This window comes from Phaseolus vulgaris, chromosome 7 (genome assembly GCF_051622355.1).
Source record: "Phaseolus vulgaris cultivar YP4 chromosome 7, ASM5162235v1, whole genome shotgun sequence".
Classification (NCBI taxonomy): Eukaryota; Viridiplantae; Streptophyta; class Magnoliopsida; order Fabales; family Fabaceae; genus Phaseolus; species Phaseolus vulgaris.
The window spans coordinates 7,419,623-7,440,749 of record NC_143504.1 but is presented as its reverse complement, the minus strand read 5'-3'; the positions used below and the strand labels follow the sequence as shown (position 1 = coordinate 7,440,749).

The 21,127-nt window shown below is 33.2% G+C and overlaps 3 protein-coding genes across 6 annotated transcripts; 1 reads left to right on the top strand and 2 right to left on the bottom strand.

Annotated features, from left to right (window-relative positions):
* Positions 1–1,375: 1,375 nt before the first annotated feature.
* On the bottom strand, positions 1,376–9,061 carry LOC137829645 (SPX domain-containing membrane protein At4g22990). Of its 3 annotated transcripts, XM_068636494.2 has the most exons (13): positions 8,928–9,061; positions 8,744–8,837; positions 7,213–7,361; positions 6,946–7,004; positions 6,751–6,871; positions 6,258–6,569; positions 6,017–6,130; positions 5,416–5,870; positions 4,742–5,043; positions 3,869–4,041; positions 2,975–3,165; positions 2,590–2,723; positions 1,427–1,866 (listed from the first exon to the last, which is right to left on the bottom strand). In XM_068636494.2, the coding sequence occupies exons 4-13, from the start codon at positions 6,996–6,998 to the stop codon at positions 1,628–1,630; spliced, it is 2,094 nt and encodes a 697-aa protein (XP_068492595.1). In that variant the 5' UTR covers positions 6,999–7,004; positions 7,213–7,361; positions 8,744–8,837; positions 8,928–9,061; the 3' UTR covers positions 1,427–1,627. The 3 variants fall into 3 exon arrangements, with proteins under 3 accessions (XP_068492596.1, XP_068492595.1, XP_090161604.1); XM_090305478.1 differs by lacking the exon at positions 8,928–9,061 and having other exon boundaries at positions 1,450–1,866; positions 7,207–7,361; positions 8,744–8,880; XM_068636495.2 differs by lacking the exons at positions 7,213–7,361; positions 8,928–9,061 and having other exon boundaries at positions 1,376–1,866; positions 8,744–8,874.
* Positions 9,062–15,312: 6,251 nt separating this feature from the next.
* On the top strand, positions 15,313–18,139 carry LOC137828680 (Pentatricopeptide repeat (PPR) superfamily protein). Its single transcript, XM_068635353.2, has one exon. The coding sequence runs from the start codon at positions 15,313–15,315 to the stop codon at positions 17,959–17,961; it is 2,649 nt and encodes an 882-aa protein (XP_068491454.1). The 3' UTR covers positions 17,962–18,139.
* WRKY27 (WRKY DNA-binding protein 27) lies at positions 17,511–20,925 on the bottom strand. Of its 2 annotated transcripts, XR_011083946.2 has the most exons (4): positions 20,158–20,831; positions 19,918–20,031; positions 19,215–19,804; positions 17,511–17,641 (listed from the first exon to the last, which is right to left on the bottom strand). XR_011083946.2 is itself a non-coding variant. In XM_068635354.2 (3 exons), exons 1-3 carry the CDS (start codon positions 20,643–20,645, stop codon positions 19,459–19,461), a joined length of 948 nt encoding a protein of 315 aa, XP_068491455.1. In that variant the 5' UTR covers positions 20,646–20,925; the 3' UTR covers positions 19,026–19,458. The 2 variants fall into 2 exon arrangements, 1 of the variants encoding a protein (XP_068491455.1); XM_068635354.2 differs by lacking the exon at positions 17,511–17,641 and having other exon boundaries at positions 19,026–19,804; positions 20,158–20,925.
* Positions 20,926–21,127: the final 202 nt, after the last annotated feature.

Sequence of the window (21,127 nt, the reverse complement as noted above, 5' to 3'; positions counted from 1 at the left end):
TTTACCTTTGTTTTTCTTGTTGTGTTGTGAAAGTGCAATGACTGACTACATACACGAGCAAATGATCTTACACGTATCGGAGGATCTGGAGAGCTTTAAAATGTTGTTTTGAACCTTATATTATAGATATTTGTATTTTTATAAGTTATAATCTTTTAATAGGAATATTTTGAGAAATCCAAATTTATATAGAAAAAAATAAAATGTGTATTGTAATGATGAGATGTATTTATGAGATGTTAAAGTAAACTAGTTAACAACTTGTATAGAGAAGGAAATTTTTATATATAAATATCAAGACCGAAACTTATATTGAATATTGTGTGCAATGTGCTAAAAGAACTTATTTGGCCAATAGAAAAAAGAATTAGCAGAATGTAAAGCACTGAATTTTATTTGACGCATTAGGCTTAGGCTTTGAGAGTCTTCTAAATTTTTTTTTTTAAAATAATTAAACCTGAATTGATTAATAAAAAATAACAAAATTTGAAAAAAAATTAAAAAAATAAACGTTTTTTGGATCACATTTCTTTAAATTTAAACTATTCCCTCTCACACGACTTACCTATTTTTATATAAAAAAATTACTCATTTATGAAAAAACGAAGAAAAAATATTACATGTAATTTTGGCCAAATGCTCTTCTAAATCAATTCCACCTTTATACTCCTTTTAAGATTAAAAACATTTCTTTATTTAAAATTAATTATTTTTATTCTGTAGAAATCACGAGATAATAGAATAAAAACTACACTTAATACGTTCCTAAACGTAGAGATAAACCTATAATTACATGACAAACTACAAATAAAATCCTTATACAATCACTAATAAATATTTCATGTTTTGTTTGTTTATAATATTAATTAGAACACAATCATTTAGAGAAAATTTATTTAAAACTATATATACAATTGATTCAGATAAGTATAAAAATATAAAAGAAAAAATGTTATTATCCCTGTTCATATATTTTAAATTGACTTTAGTCTATATATTTTAAATTCATAAATTAATCCTCCAAATTTTAAAAATACATGAATTTAATTTTTAGTCATATTCAAACTTAATATTTAGTGATAATCTTTTTATCGTCTACAAAGTTTAAAGAATGACCAAATTTACATATTTTAAAACAAATTGTAGAATAATTCATTAATTTAAAAATTTAGTGACCAAAACGAAGTTTAAGAAAAAGTACAAAAAAAATATTTTTCCAAAAATAAATAATTTAGATTTAGGAATTTTTTTTTAAAATGAACATTAAAGAACTTAATTTGAGAATATAATAAATGAAATAAAAAAATTAAAAAAACTAATATCCGAGGGAGAAAAATAATGTAAAGTGTATAGTATAAAAATAGTAATAAAAATACCACGAAACTTATTTTGTATGTATTCTCAAGAGGGGAGACAATTTTATTATGTAAGAGTGGGATATTTGGTTTAATATTAACTAGATTAGAAAAATCACCATTCTAATGAGGAATCCATCAAACTTAAGAATTTACATTAGCCTAGCTACTCTTTCACTACCTCATGGAGTTTGAAGAAGTTGATAGATCAAAATTGGAACGAAGAAAAGAACTTGGTGAGCAAGTTTTCTTAAAACATACAACATGCCTAATCAATATAAAGAATTGTAGGTATAGCAAGTTAAAATTATGGAAACTACGCAAATGAAGAAGGAAGGAATGAGGGTGATATTGAGGAGCCTACTCACACCCACATAGCCAGCAAGAGTAATGGTTGCATCTGCAATCACTCGTGCAAGTGTCCCAGCCTCTGTGGACAAAAGCCCTCCATTGTAGGTTCCACGAGAAAGCCTTGATGACATAACTCGTGAAAGAAGTGACAAGTTGACGCCTGTAAAGCATGAATCATTGTCAAACATCATAACAATCAACCAGACCAATATGTTTGCATGATGTTCCATAATGAAATGCTTCTTGCTCTTTAACTTTTTTCAAATGTAAATGTATTTTAGTCTCTCAATATTTAGTTAAATTAAATCTTAATGCATGCATTTTAGAAAACAGTGATTTTGATTGTAAACTTTCTGAAAATAGCAGAGTTAGTTCTTGATGGTGTTACTACGTGACTGTCACGTGTAAGCTAATAGCTATATTAACAAATGATTTTAATAGAGTTAGGGCAAGTGAATTACATCATTTTTAAAAAATAAAAGGATCAAAATCATGTTCCTAAAGTATAGGACTAAAGCCAAATTTTTTTCCTTAAAAAATTGGACGTAATCATATTATTCTTCTTAAAACATCAATGATGATGGATTTCATCAACAGCTGTATAATCAGTCCATAAAAAAAAACATAAACAAATACAGGACAAGATCGTTTTTGTGGTATATCTAAAGACCCTTCTGAATTTGAGAGAATAAATATATCACATTTGATTAATAACAACATGCTCGTTGTTGGCTAAACTACGCTGTGTTCCTGATGGTAAGTATTATTATCATATTCAGTAATTACGCTTAGTGAGACATAACACCATGATTATTGTGCATCTCTACCATCATAAATTGGAAAGCAGATCAGTGAGGTCACTAATAAGAGTTTAAGATCTTACCTTCAAGTACTTCAGCAGAAACAAACATAAGGAGCCCTGAACAGATATACTGTGGCTCAGAGTATGGAATAATTACATTGAAGCTGAAGAGTATGCCTACGAAAACCATAAGTTCTGATGCCAACAGAATTTGCCTACAAAACCATAAAATAGAAAGAGGATCTCTTAGTGTGAGGTGGGTAGTATCAACACTGTTTAGATTACGAGTGGATAAGTGAAGATATCAATCCCTTGGATTGGATCTCTGTAATTGCTTTTATCATTTTCTCTAGCATTAAAATCCCAAATGTATTATCAATTTGTCATGCATCTTTCTGCAAACTCCAGATCATAAATTAGCGTTATGATTGATAACAAAATGAAGAATAGGTTTTTTACACGTTACCTGTCCTCAAACATATTGCTTATATAACTTCCAACTATAATGTTGACGGGAAGAACTGTCAAGCCAAGGCAAGCAAGAAAAACGGAAACCGTGCTTGTTGTCCAATTGAAGTAGTATGTCGTGACGACACTAGATTCTGATAGTAAAACCTCCATTGCATATTTTAGCATGAAATATATCAATAACTGAACCTGAGATGTTACAGAACGTCGGTCAGATGAAAAACCGTTTATCTGGTCTTCAATTGGAATTTTGTGAATTGTGATGTCAAACAAACTGTACACCAAAGATTTCACCATTCTAAATAATCTAAAATAACAATAAGCTGAATCAAGAAACTCATTATATCTAGAAACATACGACGTCAAAGCAATGGAGAATGTGCCATCCTGCAAATTTAGCACTATAAATCTTCTTTTATCGTCATGTTTGTACTTATTGGGAAATAAAATTCTACTTATAGGACCTGCTGGGCGAGTCCTATTCAAATATCACTACTATAGAAACCAAAGTCACTAGTCATTAACCTCAAACAATCTTCGAATCTCTAGCTCAGGAGTCAGTAAATTATTAAACACCATCTTCCATCTGACCTTATTTATGCTCTCGTGGTTGCCTAAATATCCAATTGATATTTTTATTTACTTTACTGCTACTTCATTATTAATTAATAATTCATATAAATCAGGTCATCTCTCTAAGTTGCATTTTCGCAATAAATGAAAGGAAATTCATTTACGTGCCTAGTTGAAAAATTTAGGACAGGAATATGGTGTGTCACATGAAAAATTAAATTTAACGGAGATTAACACGTGTACTTCTAATAATCTATGGGTTAATGGAAATCCATCATTTTATGAATTGAGATTGTAATGTTTAGAAATGTTCTCAAACCTTGACAGAAGGTGTAAGGAGTCTATATGCTGCTCCAATTGAATTGGCTGGCTGACGAGATTCTTCTGGAGCTTCTTCACTATCATCATTATCCTGATCAGCATCTTCATCTGCCTTATCTTCTGAACCAATTAGCAATGGTTTTCTTAAGCCTTTTTCCAGTGCACTGTTTACTATTAGTACAAGCAAAAAAAACCTGTCATTTTCAATTGTGTTGTAATTTAAAAGAAAGAACAAACATATAGATAACCCTTAAATTATGATATTATAACTTAAGGAAAATGTTTTCGGCAGCAGATTTACCACTTCACTAGAGATAGCATTCCAGGTAAATATTTCCTAACGATTTTCAGTTTTTATTGCTAATTTCTTTACATATCCTTATTTGACCTATTCAGTACGTGATTGTGGTGTTTTGAAGGTTAAAAAAAACACTTGACGGGGTAGCATTGCAAGTAGCGGGAGTGCAATTGAACAGCAAAGTTTTATAAAGCTTCTGAGGAAGACAGGGTATGGTCTGACAATACATGTACTTCTCAAAGTATGAAGCAAAAGACAAAGCTATTATAAAACTGAATTTTTTGCTAAATAATTCAACATATGATCAATGTCCAATTCCTTTGATGAGGATGAATATGATATTTTATTGTTATAGATTTATTTTGACAGTGGCCAAAAGTATAAACGATGACAAGTGTCACTAATGAAATATTTTCAGTAATGATTGTCATAAAGGGCAAAATATCGAGTGAATATAAAAAATAGTAGGACCCAAAAATGAAATCAGAGGATTAATGCAGACAAACAATCTTATAAGGACACAGCAGAAAAATAGAAATTATCAGCAAAGAGGTGATGCAATGAGTTCGGTACCAGTATTGGATTGTTGTGGTAAATGATTCTCTTCAATCTCACGAGAAGGTTCCTTAAAAGTAATCGACAACCACGCTAGATATAGTAGCCAAGCAATTGTCATAACCCACCCTGGTAAGGTGTCTTGATTGAATGTAATATTGAAAATCTTAAAGTTGGTCTGTAGTAAGCCAGCTAATGCAGGACCACAGGCCATTCCAAGAGCACTGGCACTAACAAAACCTGCCGATGCTTGCATGCGGATTTTTAAAGGCACACAATCACTAATATAACGTCGATTAACAGCTCTGGCAGAACCAAATCTGCAATTAAAATCAGACGTTTATGAATGGATCTAGGTCTTAATTTAGTACCTTAAAATATCTCTAACTTCAGTATTAAGGGAAACGTAAAATGGCCCCAATAATTCATGATGGTTGGCAATATTTATACAAGTCAACTAGAACAAATTTTGCAAGCAACACGAAAATCACAGTAGACAAAGTTGCCTAATGAGCAAAGAACAGAGAATCAAAATTCATCTTTCTCTCGAGCCTTATTCTGGATACGGACAATAACACTTGACCCAAAAACATACAGTGTAATAATACTTTCCGAAAGTAAAATGACGCTGCAAAATCAAAACTCATAGTCATCAAGTAATGAAAGCAAGTAAAAGATACAAAAATACCTACCCACATAAAAGACGACCAATTAAGAGGATCCATATCGAATTAAGATCATATGCCATGGCATACATGGCATTGCCGAGAAAAAGAACTATGCTACTGAATACTAGAGGTCTGAAGTATGATTTATTTGACCACGCACTAAAGTACACTGAAGAAAACACCTGTGCAACTGCCATTGCCCCGATCACAATACCACAAACAGTTGGTGCAGCTCCAAGGCTCGTAGAGTAATCATCTGCAGTAGGGACTATAATATATGTATTGACCATATATAAAAATGTGTTTGCCAAGTTTAGGGAAAGAGACATAAAATGATATCTTTCACCACCAACATGCTCATCAACAGGTGTCGGTAGCTCCTCATCCACAATAAGTGCATGCTTCCCCAAAAAGTTTAGGAAGTTGGTTGAGTTAGTTAACCTATCAACCGCTGCTCTTATTGAATCAATAACAGGATCCTGAAAATAAGTAAGACCAAAATTATGATGGAAAATCACCAAACTGGTGTTACTTCTAAGGCAGCTACTAAACCTTGCCTGAAAACATTGAGAGAAAACATGATAATTAACATCAGGGGATGAAACAAAGTCAATGTAGAAGAAACCTGAAGAGGAAGAGTAGGCTGATCATAAATTGATAAGAAGCTCCCTTGACTTTGCTGATTCTCCTGAAGTTCATGAAGGTTGCGAGATAAAGCTCCAACAACAGCTCCAACTCCCTGCAAGTTTCGTGTCTGTCAGTCAATGTTCCTTTGTAGGACGAAAAAAAAAGTTATAGTTTGTTAACGATGCATTTTATTCTGCAATGGTCCAAATGCAAATTTGTGTTTGAACTTAACATATTACCACATGCTTGAACACTTGTTGTAGCTGGGAGTAAGGATGATTTGCCCGAGTTTTAACATAGTAATCCGTAAATTTATAGCCTAAGCGTTTTTCAAACTTCTTCAATATCTTACGCAAACCAACAGCATTGACTTCCACAAAGAAGAGAAGCTTCAATAGCTCTAGTCCCACTGCTCTATAAGCTTCTCGTAGTTCCGCTATTCTGCTTATACGAGGCTCCTGTTGAATAACTTCATGTTCCTCTCCGAGCTTTGCAATCCTACTTGCTAAAAGTCCTTGTTGTTCCAACAGGAAAAGGACAGTCTTTTCAATCTGAATTGTAACAAGGAAGTGAGTGAAACACAGTACAACACAACAAACTGAATACCGTCCATTTATATACCCAAAACCAGAATCTAGATTGAATAGTTAGAAGTAGTGGAAAAGACTCAAATTTCTCAATGTTAAGTCAGTGACTAAAATAATTAACATATAGGCAACGATGGGAACGGACCTGATTATCCAGCATTCTTGAGAAATCCTTAAGTACATGACGGCGATCTAGTGTTTCAAGTTGAATTTGTTGAGCATACTGCTTCACTCGTTTCTTCATTAATTTGTAGTTTATGTAATATCTAAATTAAAAGTCAACATCATGACCATGCGTAAAAATCAAACCACAGACAGACAACATAGGCAAAAAGCATACCCTTGCCATTCTTGAATTTGTCTTTCTTTCAACTTTTTCCCAAAGGCAACCATCTCTCTCTGCAAGTGCAAGGTTGTGTGCATCCAAAGTAAATTAGAACAACTTATAACAATAATAAGTCAAACATTTAACGGTGAGACTTTCTTTTATCAGTAGCAACGTATTTCACATCATGAGCAGCAGTTGACAAATGATATTTAATTCAGGACATTATAACCCTACTCACACCAACAAAGAATTCTACATCCCCAATCAATGTACCCTTACTCAATGGAGCTATAACTCGTTGCTATAATCCTAGCCTAGCATGCTCGCTGCCAGTACAAAAATGTCGAAGCATCCATAATAATACAAACAACGTTGTCCCTTCTTGTTGATGAATAAGAAGCCATACGAATATACCAGGTATTAAACATCTGCATCAAAGTGAGAACACACAGGTTCAATTCATATAGTACGACTACATACTTTACCGTAACGGTATACTTGAAGGAATTCCATGAATTCTTTCTAGGAAATAAACTAAATCAATTTATGCATAGACTAATTTATAAAAAAATCCTTCATATTTTCTGATTTTTATTTTTAATTTATGTATAAATTTTGATTTATAGAAAAATTAAATTTACTTTTCTTTATTTTTCTCCTCTAGACTTCTGAATAAACCTTAAATAGACAAATGTTAACCAATATACTACACTTGTTAACAAAAACAAAAGTAGAAAAGATTACTAGAGAAAGAAACATATATTATAAGAAAAATATAATAATTGTTCAATACTTTTCTTTTAAAGAAAGTAATGGATTAGCATGATCTTGGTGACATAATTTCAAATTTACATTAGTCATGTTTGCTAGTTTTAGTAAAGATATTATGACTACTGAACAACACCTTGGGAAACTAAGGCATACTGTTGTTCTAACGGCGGCTATTGGAATGATGGTAGAAGTTAATAACGTACATGTCTGATTGGATTGGTCCATAATAAGTAATTCTAAGAGAAATAAAAAAAAATATTTTATAAGTTAAAATTAATTATTTTATATATTAATTCAATTATAATATAATGGTTAATTTCAAAAAAAATCTTATTTTTTATAAATACTTATGATGAGGCTGGTCAAAACATACTCTTATTATTCTAAAAAAATATTAGATTTCTACATCATCCTTTTAGCTAATATTATACTAATATGACGGGGAAAAACATTCATATTAGATTACGTATTAAGACTACCGTGAACATAAATTACGAATCAAAATTTTAAAATAATTAATTCAATCATTAATTTTCTTAAATGAAATTATTTTTTAATACACTGAGTGTAAAAAGAATTGCAATCAAACAATTAAAAATCATAATTATAATAGATATAATAACTCTTAAGATATAAAAATTAACAAACGTAAGAAACAGCATAGCTTTTTCTATACTATCGATGTACAAGTTATTTTTTTTATTTAATAATCATTATTTTTTTTTAATCTTGAAAATCACATTCTTGTGAATATAGACTGGTGACATTCTTTTTATAAAACAAAAAAAAAATAAGAGTGGAGCCTGTGATTGATTGTGATGAGTAAGAAAAATTCAGTGAAATTAAAGAAGTGGTTGTGAAGATTAATAATTCAGTACTTTGATTCAAACCTAATAACCGATACCACACAACACAGTTAAGGCATTCGCCATTGCTAATGCAGCAATAAAAAAGATTCAAACATCAATAAATAACAGCGATTGAAAATTAGGGATGAAAAGATAAAATAAAGCGAACATCCCTTACGGAATAGCTTTACCTTAAACAGAAGATCCTCGCAGCGATCCTCTTCTCATGAAAAAATCTTTAAGAAAAACTGTTTTCAGTAAATGTCCCCATTGACAGATAAATTGCTGAGGGTTTGGTTAGGGCAAAAGAACTGTATTATTGGATGAATGAAAAAGAAAAGAAAGAAGAATGAGAAAATGGAATTGAATACTCACAAAAAGAAGGAAGAAGGAAAATTAAGCGACAAGATGAGAGGAAGAAAAGGTAAAAGGGGAGTGAGAGTGTAAAATGCTAACAAACAAACACAGAGGAAGCGGATCCTACTCTTGCCAATGCAATTTGCTGCCATATATTTTCATCTCTTTCATACTATTTATAGAAACACCTTCCACACAATACACCTCATTAACTAAAATCATCTAATAATCAGACTAAACTAAACCCAAAATTCTACAAAATTAATTTAATATTTTCTAATTCCAAAAACTGCTTCTACAGATCCTTCACAAGTTCAATAATTGAAATCAAATTTTACTTTCTAATACATATTTGATTATATTGCCCAAAAAGTTACTTTAAATATGTGTTTTGATAACGAAGGTTTTTTTTTTATGATAATAATATATAATTACAAAATGATAATAAACAAAATTACTTTTTCCACTCATCTATTTTTAATCGAACAAACATTTATTTATTTTTTATTCTCTCTATTCTCCCTAGCAAACATATAATTAAATAAAATAAATTAGTGAATGCCACACCCATAAGATACGTGCATGCATGGAACACTAAGCAACCATTAACACATTTTAATGATTGGCCTATAATGTTCACCTTTCCAAGAGTTCCACATTTATTTTCATTTAATTATATCTCAATGAAACATTCAATAATTTCTTCAGATATAAAGGTTATGTGGGCTATTTTTGTTTGGTGGGACTTGTTACTTTCCCTGTTGACAATATAAAATAAAGTAGTTATTAACATTTTTTTTTACAAATAATCTTTTTCTAGATAAGGATACATGCGACTTTAAATTCACAGCATTTAATGTAATCAAGAAAAAATCTTAGTCTAATGTGTGATGATCTCTTTCCTTCCTATGTCTCTTTTACTTCTTGATACTTGACCTTGTTATGAGTCTCATTCATTAATAAACGTTTTGTGTATAGCTTGATTGTCTGGAAACCCTTGATTCGCATTAACGTGGATTCGCATTAACGTGGTATAAATGTCTTTAGATATTCTCTTCGGCAACCGACCCACTTGTACACAGCATCAGACTCGACCCATGAATCTACAACCTCCTATCCTCAGGCCCAAGCCAATGAGGCTAAGAAGTCAACCTTCAACGCATTCTTCTTATCATTAAGATTGGTTTCTGACCCCGAACACCTTCTAGTGTAAGCTTTGAAGAAAAGTCACTTTTACACAACATCGGGCTCACCCCCTGACTCTACAACCCCCTAACCTCAGGGCCTAGGCCATCGAGGCTAAGAAGTTAGGCTTCAAATCTCTCTTGCTATCTCGACATCCAATTTTAACTACTTTATAGGAACGCACGCCTCATTTATTACTTCTTGTTATGCGTCATCGTCAGTGATTGAGGCATCCTCGGTCGATTTCGGGTAGGCACGGAATGGACAGACTGGATTGCCTGAAGATTCTTCTTTCTGACCGAATTAAAACACCCACCTCCCGCAAAACCTCCAGCTATTTGACTTCTCGTTCGGGATTGTCGAGTGATATCGACCCGTCTATGGTATTGATAACCTCTTGGACCCTACGTTTGGTCCAATTGTTTCTCTTAAGATTTTCACTTTGTGGTTGAGTCCTTCTTATTGGACTTTCACTTTGTCTTTGTCTCATAGGATGTTGGTTCTCATCACGTCAATGTGAATCCCCTTGTCCTTATCGATCCTAGTGTTCTTTATGACCTCTAGGTGGGTATCAATCCCTATGCGGAGATCGATACGAGTTGGTGTCGATTTTAATGAATTTGTGGAAATGGCCAGCTGGAATAAGTTCTTCTATCTTGCCTTTCAATGCTTGGTAGCCTTCGGTCGTATGACCATAATTACGATGATATTGGCAGTGTTTAGATGTATATGTGTTCCTTGGACTCTACGACTGCTTCAAGGCCGGGATTAACTCGGCTTGTAACGCCTCGTCCAAAACTCTTCCCCTTGGAAGAGTCAGTGGTGTGTAACAAAGAAATCGGGGTCCTCGATTTTCTCTGAAACGGTCGGATCGACCTGATACAGGTCGATTTCCTTTGTCTTCCCCTTATCGGTACCTTCAGATTGATTACTCCTATGATAGTTTATGAGTTCTTCTATTTGTATAAACTTGGTTGCGCGATTCCTCAATTCATCCATATTTTTAGCCTGGTTAGATTGTTGAGACAGGGTGAGGCATGACTATCTCCAACATCAAGTTTCTAATACCCATGCAAACTTTGTTCGCAATGACTCTCCTTTTTCTTGTTTCACGTTAAGGAGAGACATGGATGAGGTGTGGTGCGGTCGGCTTGTTGCATATTGCGTGGTGAACATTGTTGTCAGAACTTTAAAACTTCTCACAGAGTTAAGAGGGAGTCCAATGAACCAACCGAGTGGTCCCTCTTGGAGGGAGGTAGGGAAGACCTTGCACCATACGCCTTGTTGGTGGTGTAAAAGGTCATTTGTTCTTAAAGACGTTTAGGTGTTCGTCCGGATCGATAGAACCATCATAGAGTTTAATGGTTAGTCCTTTCCACTTAGGAGGGAGTTGTGTGTCAATTATCTCATCCGTAAATGGATGTCCTCTCGGGTCTTCCTCGTTGTCAGGAGGAGGAGTATTTCTAGAACTTTGATGAGTTTGATGGGTTTGATGATTTTGTGCTCGAGATTGCTCTTCTTGTTCACGCCCATCAAGTTGCTGCTACATATTTTTATTTTGCTCTTGTAGAAGGGATATCTCTTCCTCATGCCGATGTCGATCCTCATTCCGTAACTGATCTGTCATGCCTTTTTGTTGTAATTCCTCCATTTGTGCATGGAAGGCCTAGATCATCGCGATTTTTTCATCCACCATGCAATCGTGGTTAGTTATTCCTCGTGGACACCATCATTGTTAGTCTTGATTTGTTGTTGAAAATTTGAATACTACCTCGGCCCCACGGTGAGTGCCAATTGTACCTGTATAGGCTGCAAGACCCAGATAGTACATGTGACTGAACGCACAATTGTTGATGTGTTAGTGATCTCTTGGTTACTTCAAGTTTTCTTCCTCAAATGATGATGCTCGATCGGTCGGGGGTTACCTGCAAAAGGTACTCCAACGCTCAAGTAAGTGCTCTGATTTAAAAGTGTATTCTAGTAAATGGTAAAAACGTATCTTACTCCTCCACAAATGGCTATATTTATAGTATTGGTTTATGGGCCCTAATCTTGATGGACCGAACATCAGTTATTAACTGACATGCATAGTGGTTCCTTAATACTAGGAACATGTATCTTTCCATTAATCAGTCTTAGTTGTTATGTTGGAGATATTCTTGTATATTTCAAGATGCACCTGGACTCTACTTGTAACTGTTGTTACTTATTGCATACTTTGAGATGTTCTTGGACTCGAACGGTCAGTTACCAAGATCGAAATTGGTTCGTCCGTACTGACCAGTACATGATTAAAAAAAAAAAAATCATTGTAGATAGATATAAGGCTTTTAAACAAATATATTTAGAAATATTATATTTAAATTAAAATGTGAACCAAAATCCACAAATATACAAAGATTTGATTCTTGTTATTTTGTTAAAATATTTGTAAATAGAAAAAAATTATCTATTCACACTTTATTTTATAAAAATCACTATATCTAAAAACACCTTTTTCAGTTTTGTCTCTATATTTATGAGTTAGTTCTTGTTTCTTGCACTTTGAGTTTATTTTAGATGTTTTGGTGAAGAGTAGAACACTTCTATTTGATCAAAATTTATTTTTGAAAAAAAAAATTGTCTCTTTTTTTTGGTTATTTTTATTAAAAGGATTCGCATGCTTAGAATTAAGTTGTGCGTGAGCTTTTTTAAGGATAAAGATGATTTTATGTTAGTTTAGAAAGTATGTTTGTTAGTTGTTAGAATATTTTAAGTATATGTTTAATCTGAGAATAATAAAGTTTGGAGCTGAGATTAGTTGAGCAAGTTATTAAGGTAACTGAAATTATATAAGCTTTAGAAGATTTATATTGCCTAAATATGACTTGTTCATATTTTATGTATAGGATGATATTTGGATGTATATTGTAGAACTTTTGTGTCTTAAAAATGTAAAAATATACAAGTGTGGTAGTTTTTTTTTATATATTATTTATGATTAGAGTATTATGAAGGTTGTTGGGAAGTGCGGATTTAAGTTGTTGAATTTTTTGTCAATGGAAGAATTGTATGTTTTTTTTTACTGAGTTTTAAACTATCTTGGTTTAGATTTATTTCATTGAGATATATTTTGATTTGAATAGATAATGAGATTTAGTGTAGATAAACTTTGTTTGATAAAAAAAATATTCTTTTGGAACTTGTTTTGCATGTTGAAAATCTACGTTGTTTTCTTTGAAAAATGAGTTTTCTTAGTGTTGAATAATCAAGTTGCACTGATTTTTATTCTTTCAAATAAGCCTTTTTTTTTCTCAACAAAATATGGAAAATAAGTTAGAGTTGTTCTGAGATTAATTTTTGCTGAAGCAAGTCATTTGCTCAAGAAAAAAAAAAATAAGTGTTTTTGAGATACTTTACCTGATATTTAATCAATTGACCTATTTTTACTCAAGTAAAAATTAGATGATGAAAAATAAATTTTCTTTCGACTTAATTTTTGTTTAAATAGGATTATTTACGTCTAAGAAAAAGAACTCATTCAAGTTAAAAAAAAGACTTATTTCATAAATTTTAAAATAGGTGTTTATTTATGTGAAGGCATATATACTTGTTAATTATGTATTTGCATAGAAAATATTGACTTTGTTTAGTTTTATTTAAAAAAATTTCTATTCATGTGTTGTATTATAATTGAATGATTTATTGAGAAATGTAAATTTCATACTGGGGGATGAAATATGAATTGAATGTATACAAATAAATTGATTTTGATGTGATATAAATACGGTGTATTAGACATAATTATTTTAAGAAGAGGAACAACTATGCTAAAATATTTATATAAGTGAAATTTATTCTTATTATGTAATTTTATTGTAAGATAATTTAGTAAAAGTAATGTCAAAAGTTGATGGGTTTAATTTACGACATGTCAATCATAGATTACATGAAGAAGTAATTAGTGAATTTAAAGTTAAATACTTTATCTTCGCCCATAAAAAAAAAGTTAAATACTTGATTTTGTTATATAATGAATAAAATGTGTATTTATAAGATCGTATGGATGAGATGAATTATGAATATATATATATATATATATATATATATTTTATCTTGATATATGTATGTAGGTAGAATCTTAAAACTTTAATTTATTGTGTTTTGATGTGTTAATGTTATTTTACATGAAAGCAAATAATATTTGAGGAAAGATGTCTCACTAAAACACTATAAGAAAATCATGAAATAGAAACCAATTTTTAGAGATTAAAATAATTAGTTACAATAGGAACTAAAATAAAAATCATTTTAAAAACTAAAAAAAATTGGTTTTTATTATTTTCTATTATTGTTAAATAGTTTTTAAATTGGTATCTAATTAGCAATTAAGGTTTTAACTACCAATTATTTAGTTTCTAAATTTGATAGCAAAAACCTTGGTTGCTAATTAGATACCAATTTAGAAACTATTTAATAGAAAATAATAGAAACTAATTTAGAAATCAATTTTTTTTTAGTTTTTAAAATGATTTCTAATTTAGTTACTATTGCAACTAATTATTTTGGTTTCTACAAATTAGTTTCTATTTCATGATTTTCTTGTAGTGAAAAATAGGTTGAAGAGGGAACAAATATTTTTTTTTTCTTTTATTAAAAATGTATATATTTATATTCTCTATCATTATAAAAACAATTTAAAATATAACGTAAATATTATATATTATATACCTTTGGATGATTAGTAATAATGTAATTATTAATGGGAAATTATATTTATTGTCATTATTTTTGTCTCTTACAAATATTTATACACATATTTTCTAATTTAAATATTAAAAATTTTATTTTTTTTTCATCATGTGAGAAAGATTTATCAGAAAACTAGCAAGTATATAAGCATATCGCAAAAGTATTTTTTAATTCTAAATAAAATTTAAAATATTTTAAAGATAAATTTTACAATTATTGAAAATATAAGATATATGTATAAATAATTGAACAAAATTTAATAATGATAAATACAAATACAGATTTTTTATTTTAGAAAAAAAAACAGTATTTGTTTTGAATTAATTAACTACATGCTCACAAAAAGTTTAGATTCCATAACTCTGATCCTGAAAGGTTCTTCGTTTTATTTGACCCACCTGGTTATTTCCAGCTCCGTTTAAGGTTGTCTTTTAACTATGCTACTTCCAAGCATATACTAGCAACAAGTTGTTGCTAACGTTCGGTCATGATGTTATGTAGTAAAACAGTTGCTAACACTTTTTTTCCATGCCGCTTACGAGAAACATCCTTGCAGGTTCTCTCTCTATGCAACTCAAAGACCCTGGAGGAGGGAGCCTGTGTCCATAGCCCAATGATCAAAATGGGTCTTCAACATGACTCGTATTTGAGCAACAATTTGTTGTCTTTGTATGCCAAATGCTTTGGAGTTGGAACAGCACGCCATTTCTTTGACGAAATGCCTCACAAGGATGTTGTGTCATGGACTACGCTTCTATCTGCTCACACCAAGAACAGGTATCATTTTGAGGCCCTTGAGTTGTTTGACATGATGCTAAGTTCTGGTCAAAGCCCCAATGAATTCACCTTGTCCACTGCCTTAAGATCGTGTTCTGCCTTGGGAGCGTTTGAGTTTGGGGTTCAAATTCATGCCTCTGTGGTTAAGCTTGGGTTGGAGCTGAATCCGGTTCTGGGTACCACTTTGGTTGATTTGTACACAAAGTGTGATAGCACTGTGGAACGACACAAATTGCTTACCTTTGTGAAGGATGGTGATGTTGTGTCTTGGACAACCATGATCTCTTCATTGGTGGAGACTAGAAAATGGAGTGAAGCTCTACAACTCTATGTCAAAATGATTGAAGCGGGAGTTTACCCGAATGAGTTCACATTTGTTAAACTCTTAGGCGTGTCTTCTTTTATTGGTCGGGGAATGGGTTGTGGGAAAATACTGCACGCACAGTTAATCAGATTTGGTGTGGAAATGAATCTGGTGTTGAAGACAGCCATTGTTGATATGTATGCAAAATGCAGGCGGATGGAAGATGCAATTAAGGTCTCAAATCAGACACCCGAATGCGATGTGTACTTATGGACTACCATAATCGCTGGATTTATCCAAAATTTTCAGATCAGAGAGGCTGTTAATGCGTTTCTTGATATGGGATTGTCTAGAACTCAACCAAATAATTTTACATATGCTAGTTTATTGAATGCTAGCTCCTCAATTTTATCATTGGAGCTAGGGGAACAGTTTCATTCACAGGTCATCATGGTTGGATTGGAGGATGATATTTTTGTTGGAAATGCACTGGTAGATATGTACATGAAATGCTCCCACACTATTGCAAATGGTGTGAATGCTTTTAGAGGGATAAACTCACCAAATGTCATCTCTTGGACTTCTTTAATTGCTGGTTTTGCAGAACATGGTTTGGAAGAAGAATCTTTTCAGTTGTTTGGTGAGATGCAAGCAGCTGGAGTGCAACCAAATTCCTTTACACTATCTGCTATTCTTGGAGCTTGCAGTAAAATGAAATCTCTTATTCAAACAATGAAAATCCATGGACATATCATAAAAACAAAAGCAGATATAGACATAGCTGTAGGGAATGCTCTTGTAGATGCTTATGCCGGGGGAGGAATGGCAGATGAAGCATGGTCTGTTATTCACAAGATGAACCACAGAGATCTCATCACATACACAAGTTTAGCAGCAAAATTAAACCAAAGGGGAGATCACGAAATGGCATTAGAAGTCATCGCTCATATGTGCAACGATGAGGTTAAGATGGATGAATTTAGCTTGACAAGTTTTGTATCAGCAGCAGCTGGCTTAGGCACTATGGAAACTGGAAAACAGCTACATTGTTACTCAGTCAAATCAGGTTTTGAAATATGTAACTCAGTTTCAAATAGCCTTGTTCACTTGTACGGTAAGTGTGGTAGTATGCATGATGCATACAGAGCTTTCAAAGATATAAAGGAGCCAGATACAGTGTCATGGAATGGTTTGATATCTGGATTGGCATCAAATGGTCATATATCCGATGCTCTCTCTGCCTTTGATGACATGAGGTTAGCGGGAGTTAAACCTGATTCTTTCACATTCTTATCACTGATTTCTGCTTGCAGCCAAGGTAGTTTATTGAATCAGGGTCTTGATTATTTCTATTCCATGGAAAAAACATATGATATAACACCAAAGTTGGATCACTATGTGTGTTTAATGGATCTCCTTGGTAGAGGTGGTCGCCTAGAGGAAGCTCTGGGAGTTATTGAAACAATGCCTTTCATGCCAGATTCTGTAACTTATAAAACCTTATTAAATGCTTGCAAATTACATGGAAATGTGCCTCTGGGAGAAGATATGGCAAGGAGATGTCTTGAGCTTGATCCATGTGATCCTGCAGTATATTTGCTGCTTGCAAGCTTGTATGACAATGCCAGACTATCTGATTTCGGTGACAAGACTCGGAAGCTGATGAGAGAAAGAGGCTTAAGAAGAAGCCCCAGGCAGTGTTGGATGGAGGTAAGAGGTACAGTTCATGTCTTCTCTGCAAGTGAGAAGATAGATAAAGATGAGATTAATGAAAAGGTAGAGTATTTTATAACTGAAATGAAGAGCAGAGGGTATCCACACCAAGAGAGTGAAGATAAGTTATACCACCCAGAGCAATTAGCCTTAGCATTTGGTGTTCTAACTGTACCAATTGTGGCTCCAATACGCATAAACAAGAACTCTGCTATCTGCAATCACTGTCATTCTTTTATAATGCTTGTGACACAATTTGTTGATAGGGAGATAATTGTGAGGGATAGGAAACGATTCCATTTCTTTAAGGAAGGCCAGTGTTCATGTAGAGGTCACTCATAAAGTGTTGAAACATTTCCTTTATTTTGTATTTTTTAAGCATCTTACCTGGATGATCCTTACATGTTGTCTTCTTTTTTATGTTTTCCTCAAATAACTTGGGTTAACCTTTTATTCTTGTAATTCGCTGCGTTTTTACTTTGTACGCATTGTTGAATGAAACAAAATCGAGGGCTAAGTCTAAAATATCTTTTTTCTTCATTGTTCTAGAAAGATTCATTCTTTTATCTTTTAAATAAAAAGTGTTGTTTTGATACGTTGAGTTATAACCTTCTTCAAAAAGATCCCAGTCAGTTAGGCACTGTAAAGAGTATATTATTAGTATTTATTTTTTCACATAAAATTTAAAACTAAAATAATTTGAAATTGATTAACCTTTTTTTATTCTATCTTAAAAAAAATTTGTAATCTTCAACTTTGACGACTAACTAAATTGTTAGCTGTGAGTAATATGCAAATAGATTATTTAGGATTCTGAATCGTATTTGTTGTTATTGTTAGAGTAAAAATTACCAATTTTAATTAATTATACCTTAGCTGGCCATTTGATCATATAAGAACTCACATATTTAGACTTAACGTGCATGCTGCATTGCGTCATATAACATAACAAACATTTAACAAAAGCATTTGATGTATCACTTTCACCCTCTTCAATACTCATTGTAAAATAGACCATTTCGTAAAACACATCCTTCTTTTTTGGTTCTTATAAGAAAAGTTTAGAGAAATTGGTCCAAAACAGAATATATCACAATCAAGTTGAAACCCATATCTTTCATTTGGGTGGGTATGAAACATTTGTATTTATCTTATTTACGCACACACAATCACAATCATTAAAAAAATATAACAGAAATTCAGATTAAACTTCGTATCAATTTTCCATTGGATGTGCTCTGGCGTCATGCTTGCCGTGTTCACAATGATTTACAAACTTCTAGGTTTGAATTGTTCATAAACAAAAAAATAATCTCTGTTTTCTTTTCTTAATATCGTATTTGTTATTTCCTTGTTCTCATCCTTAATTATATACACATAAGATAAGATGCTTTCAACATAATCACGCGTTTTAGAAAAATAAGTTATTCATTTTACTTTGTTGAATTAAATAATGTATTAAATTTATTATCATTATTAATTACTTTTACTTTTTATTACCAACAAACATTTTCATTATTTATACTAAGGAAATCAAATTTAATGTATAAAAACTATAAAATTACGTGGCAGATATTTGGTCCGAGATTACCCACGTGGCAGATCTTAGGTGCAGAGATCCAAGTGTGACGGCTTCGATTTGGAGAATGAGAATCCGACGATGCGCACACTCTATTATGATCCTACGGTCACCGATGGAGGTAAAATTCAAAGGCGCAACCACGTGAACCGAACCGGTTCGCAAGAAGTCAGAACCAAACCGGTTTGGTTCTTCGAGCCCGAGTCCGAGACGACGTCACTTCGATGCAAAACTTGCTGCACAAGAAGGCGGTGATGGGGTCAGCGAATGTCACCGTCATCGTCCACGTCGGTTTCCATGTCCGGGTCGGGTTCAAGATCGCCGTTTTCCGGTGGATCTTCCGACGGCGACGTTGGAGAGTGTGGTGGAGAAGAAGAAGAAGAAGAAAAGGGGGCCGCTTGGAAGGAGAGTGACCCGGGTAACGGCGGCGGATTCGTTGTCGGATTCTTATTCCGGGTGCTTCCGGCGAGCGAGTTCCGGTGGGTTGGCCGGGGATGCGAGTGGTCTCCGGTGTACGTAACGATGAACATGTCGGTTTCAGTGTTACTCCGTTCAACTTGTTTTCGAGCCATACAACCTTTGGAGCTGCTACACCTATAGTAATTCCTAGGAATATGTGTGTGTAACTAGGTATTAGCATTTTCCCGAGAAACTAACAGAAACTGAATGGGAAAATCGGTGAGAATTTAAATTTATGAGTATATGCGTGTGATTCATACCTTGGATACGGAGAACCCTTAATTGGTTTCTGCCCGTATTTTCGCCATGCCCACAAATCTGCTGAGAGGTTATCTGCAGTTACCTGGCACACCATTTTCTTCTGTTGGCTTTTTCTACAAAACAAGAAAAGGGAATAGTAAATGCAAAAAAATATATTGTCTTTATATCCGTGAATTTGAAAGCTCAATTATTTGGTTGGGTTGCAAATTAAACAAATTATTGACGAAAAAAGTTGATACCTTTTTCTGGATTTGGGTGTTTGAGGTTGTGTGTTTGGTGAAACTGTGGGAGAATTGTTCTGGGGTGAAGGAAATTCGTGTTTGTGAAGTAGCTGTAGTTGATTCTGTTGGTGTTGTTGATGGTGAGGGAATCTATTGAAACTGGGAGTGGAGGGTTCTGGCGGAAAATGAGGCGAAATGCGAAGGTGGTCACTAATTTGCTGGGTGTCCTGTTGTGCAAAATAAGGGGAATTAGGATTGATGCGAGGAGCATTAAGGGTAGTGGTGGTGGTGGTGGTGGTGGGGTTAAAGGGTGAAAAGAATTGGTGTAGGTGATGAAAGTCATTGGTGATGGGTTCCACTGTATTGGGAAAAGAAAATGCATCGTATTTGTGTTCCTTTACAATGGAAGTAGTATTGGTGGTGGTTTGTGGAATTGGTGTGGTGGAAGTATTGGTAGGTGATTGACAGCTTCGAACGATGGCAAAGAGATCCCAGTCCTCATCCATTTATGCAGGGCAAAGAGAGTTTTGGGTATGTTATGGCTATAAAGAGGATAAAAATGGGTTTAGCTTTTGTTTTCCGAAGCAAGAAAGTTTGGGAGAAAAGATGGCGCTGACTTTTGGGGTGAATGGGAAGAGAAAGAGGAGAGGAAGAAAGAAGAGGGGTTGGTGGAGCACTTACTGAGTTGGGCAATTAATTATTTATACTTGAAAATTGAAAAGAGAGCATGTGAAAGTGGAATTTTGTAGGGGTTGGGGGAGTTAGAGAGATAGATAGATATGCTTTGGTTGCTTAGTTGTTTTTTTTTTTTTTATCTCTAAAAATAAAATAGAGAAATTGATTGGCTTTTTCATTGACATTGTGAAAATGTCAAAGGGGGACCCTAAGTTAAGGGTGATGATGATTCTGATAGCATGAGTTGAGTGGGAAAGTTTGTGTCCTGTTCTCACACTCACATTAACAGTTGGGTTGTTAACAAACAGCATTG

What these genes read in the sequence shown, in the direction of transcription:
- LOC137829645 (XM_068636494.2), bottom strand. Translation starts at nt 6,998, where the DNA reads ATGGTTGCCTTTGGGAAAAAGTTGAAAGAAAGACAAATTCAAGAATGG. An exon ending in CAAGAATGCTGGATAATCAG is followed by an intron (nt 6,570 to 6,750) that starts GTCCGTTCCCAT and finishes GTTACAATTCAG; the next exon opens with ATTGAAAAGACTGTCCTTTT. An exon ending in ACCACAACAATCCAATACTG is followed by an intron (nt 4,042 to 4,741) that starts GTACCGAACTCA and finishes TTGTACTAATAG; the next exon opens with TAAACAGTGCACTGGAAAAA.
- LOC137828680 (XM_068635353.2), top strand. Translation starts at nt 15,313, where the DNA reads ATGATGTTATGTAGTAAAACAGTTGCTAACACTTTTTTTCCATGCCGC.
- WRKY27 (XM_068635354.2), bottom strand. Translation starts at nt 20,645, where the DNA reads ATGGATGAGGACTGGGATCTCTTTGCCATCGTTCGAAGCTGTCAATCA. An exon ending in ACACCCAAATCCAGAAAAAG is followed by an intron (nt 20,032 to 20,157) that starts GTATCAACTTTT and finishes CTTGTTTTGTAG; the next exon opens with AAAAAGCCAACAGAAGAAAA. An exon ending in AAGGGTTCTCCGTATCCAAG is followed by an intron (nt 19,805 to 19,917) that starts GTATGAATCACA and finishes ACATATTCCTAG; the next exon opens with GAATTACTATAGGTGTAGCA.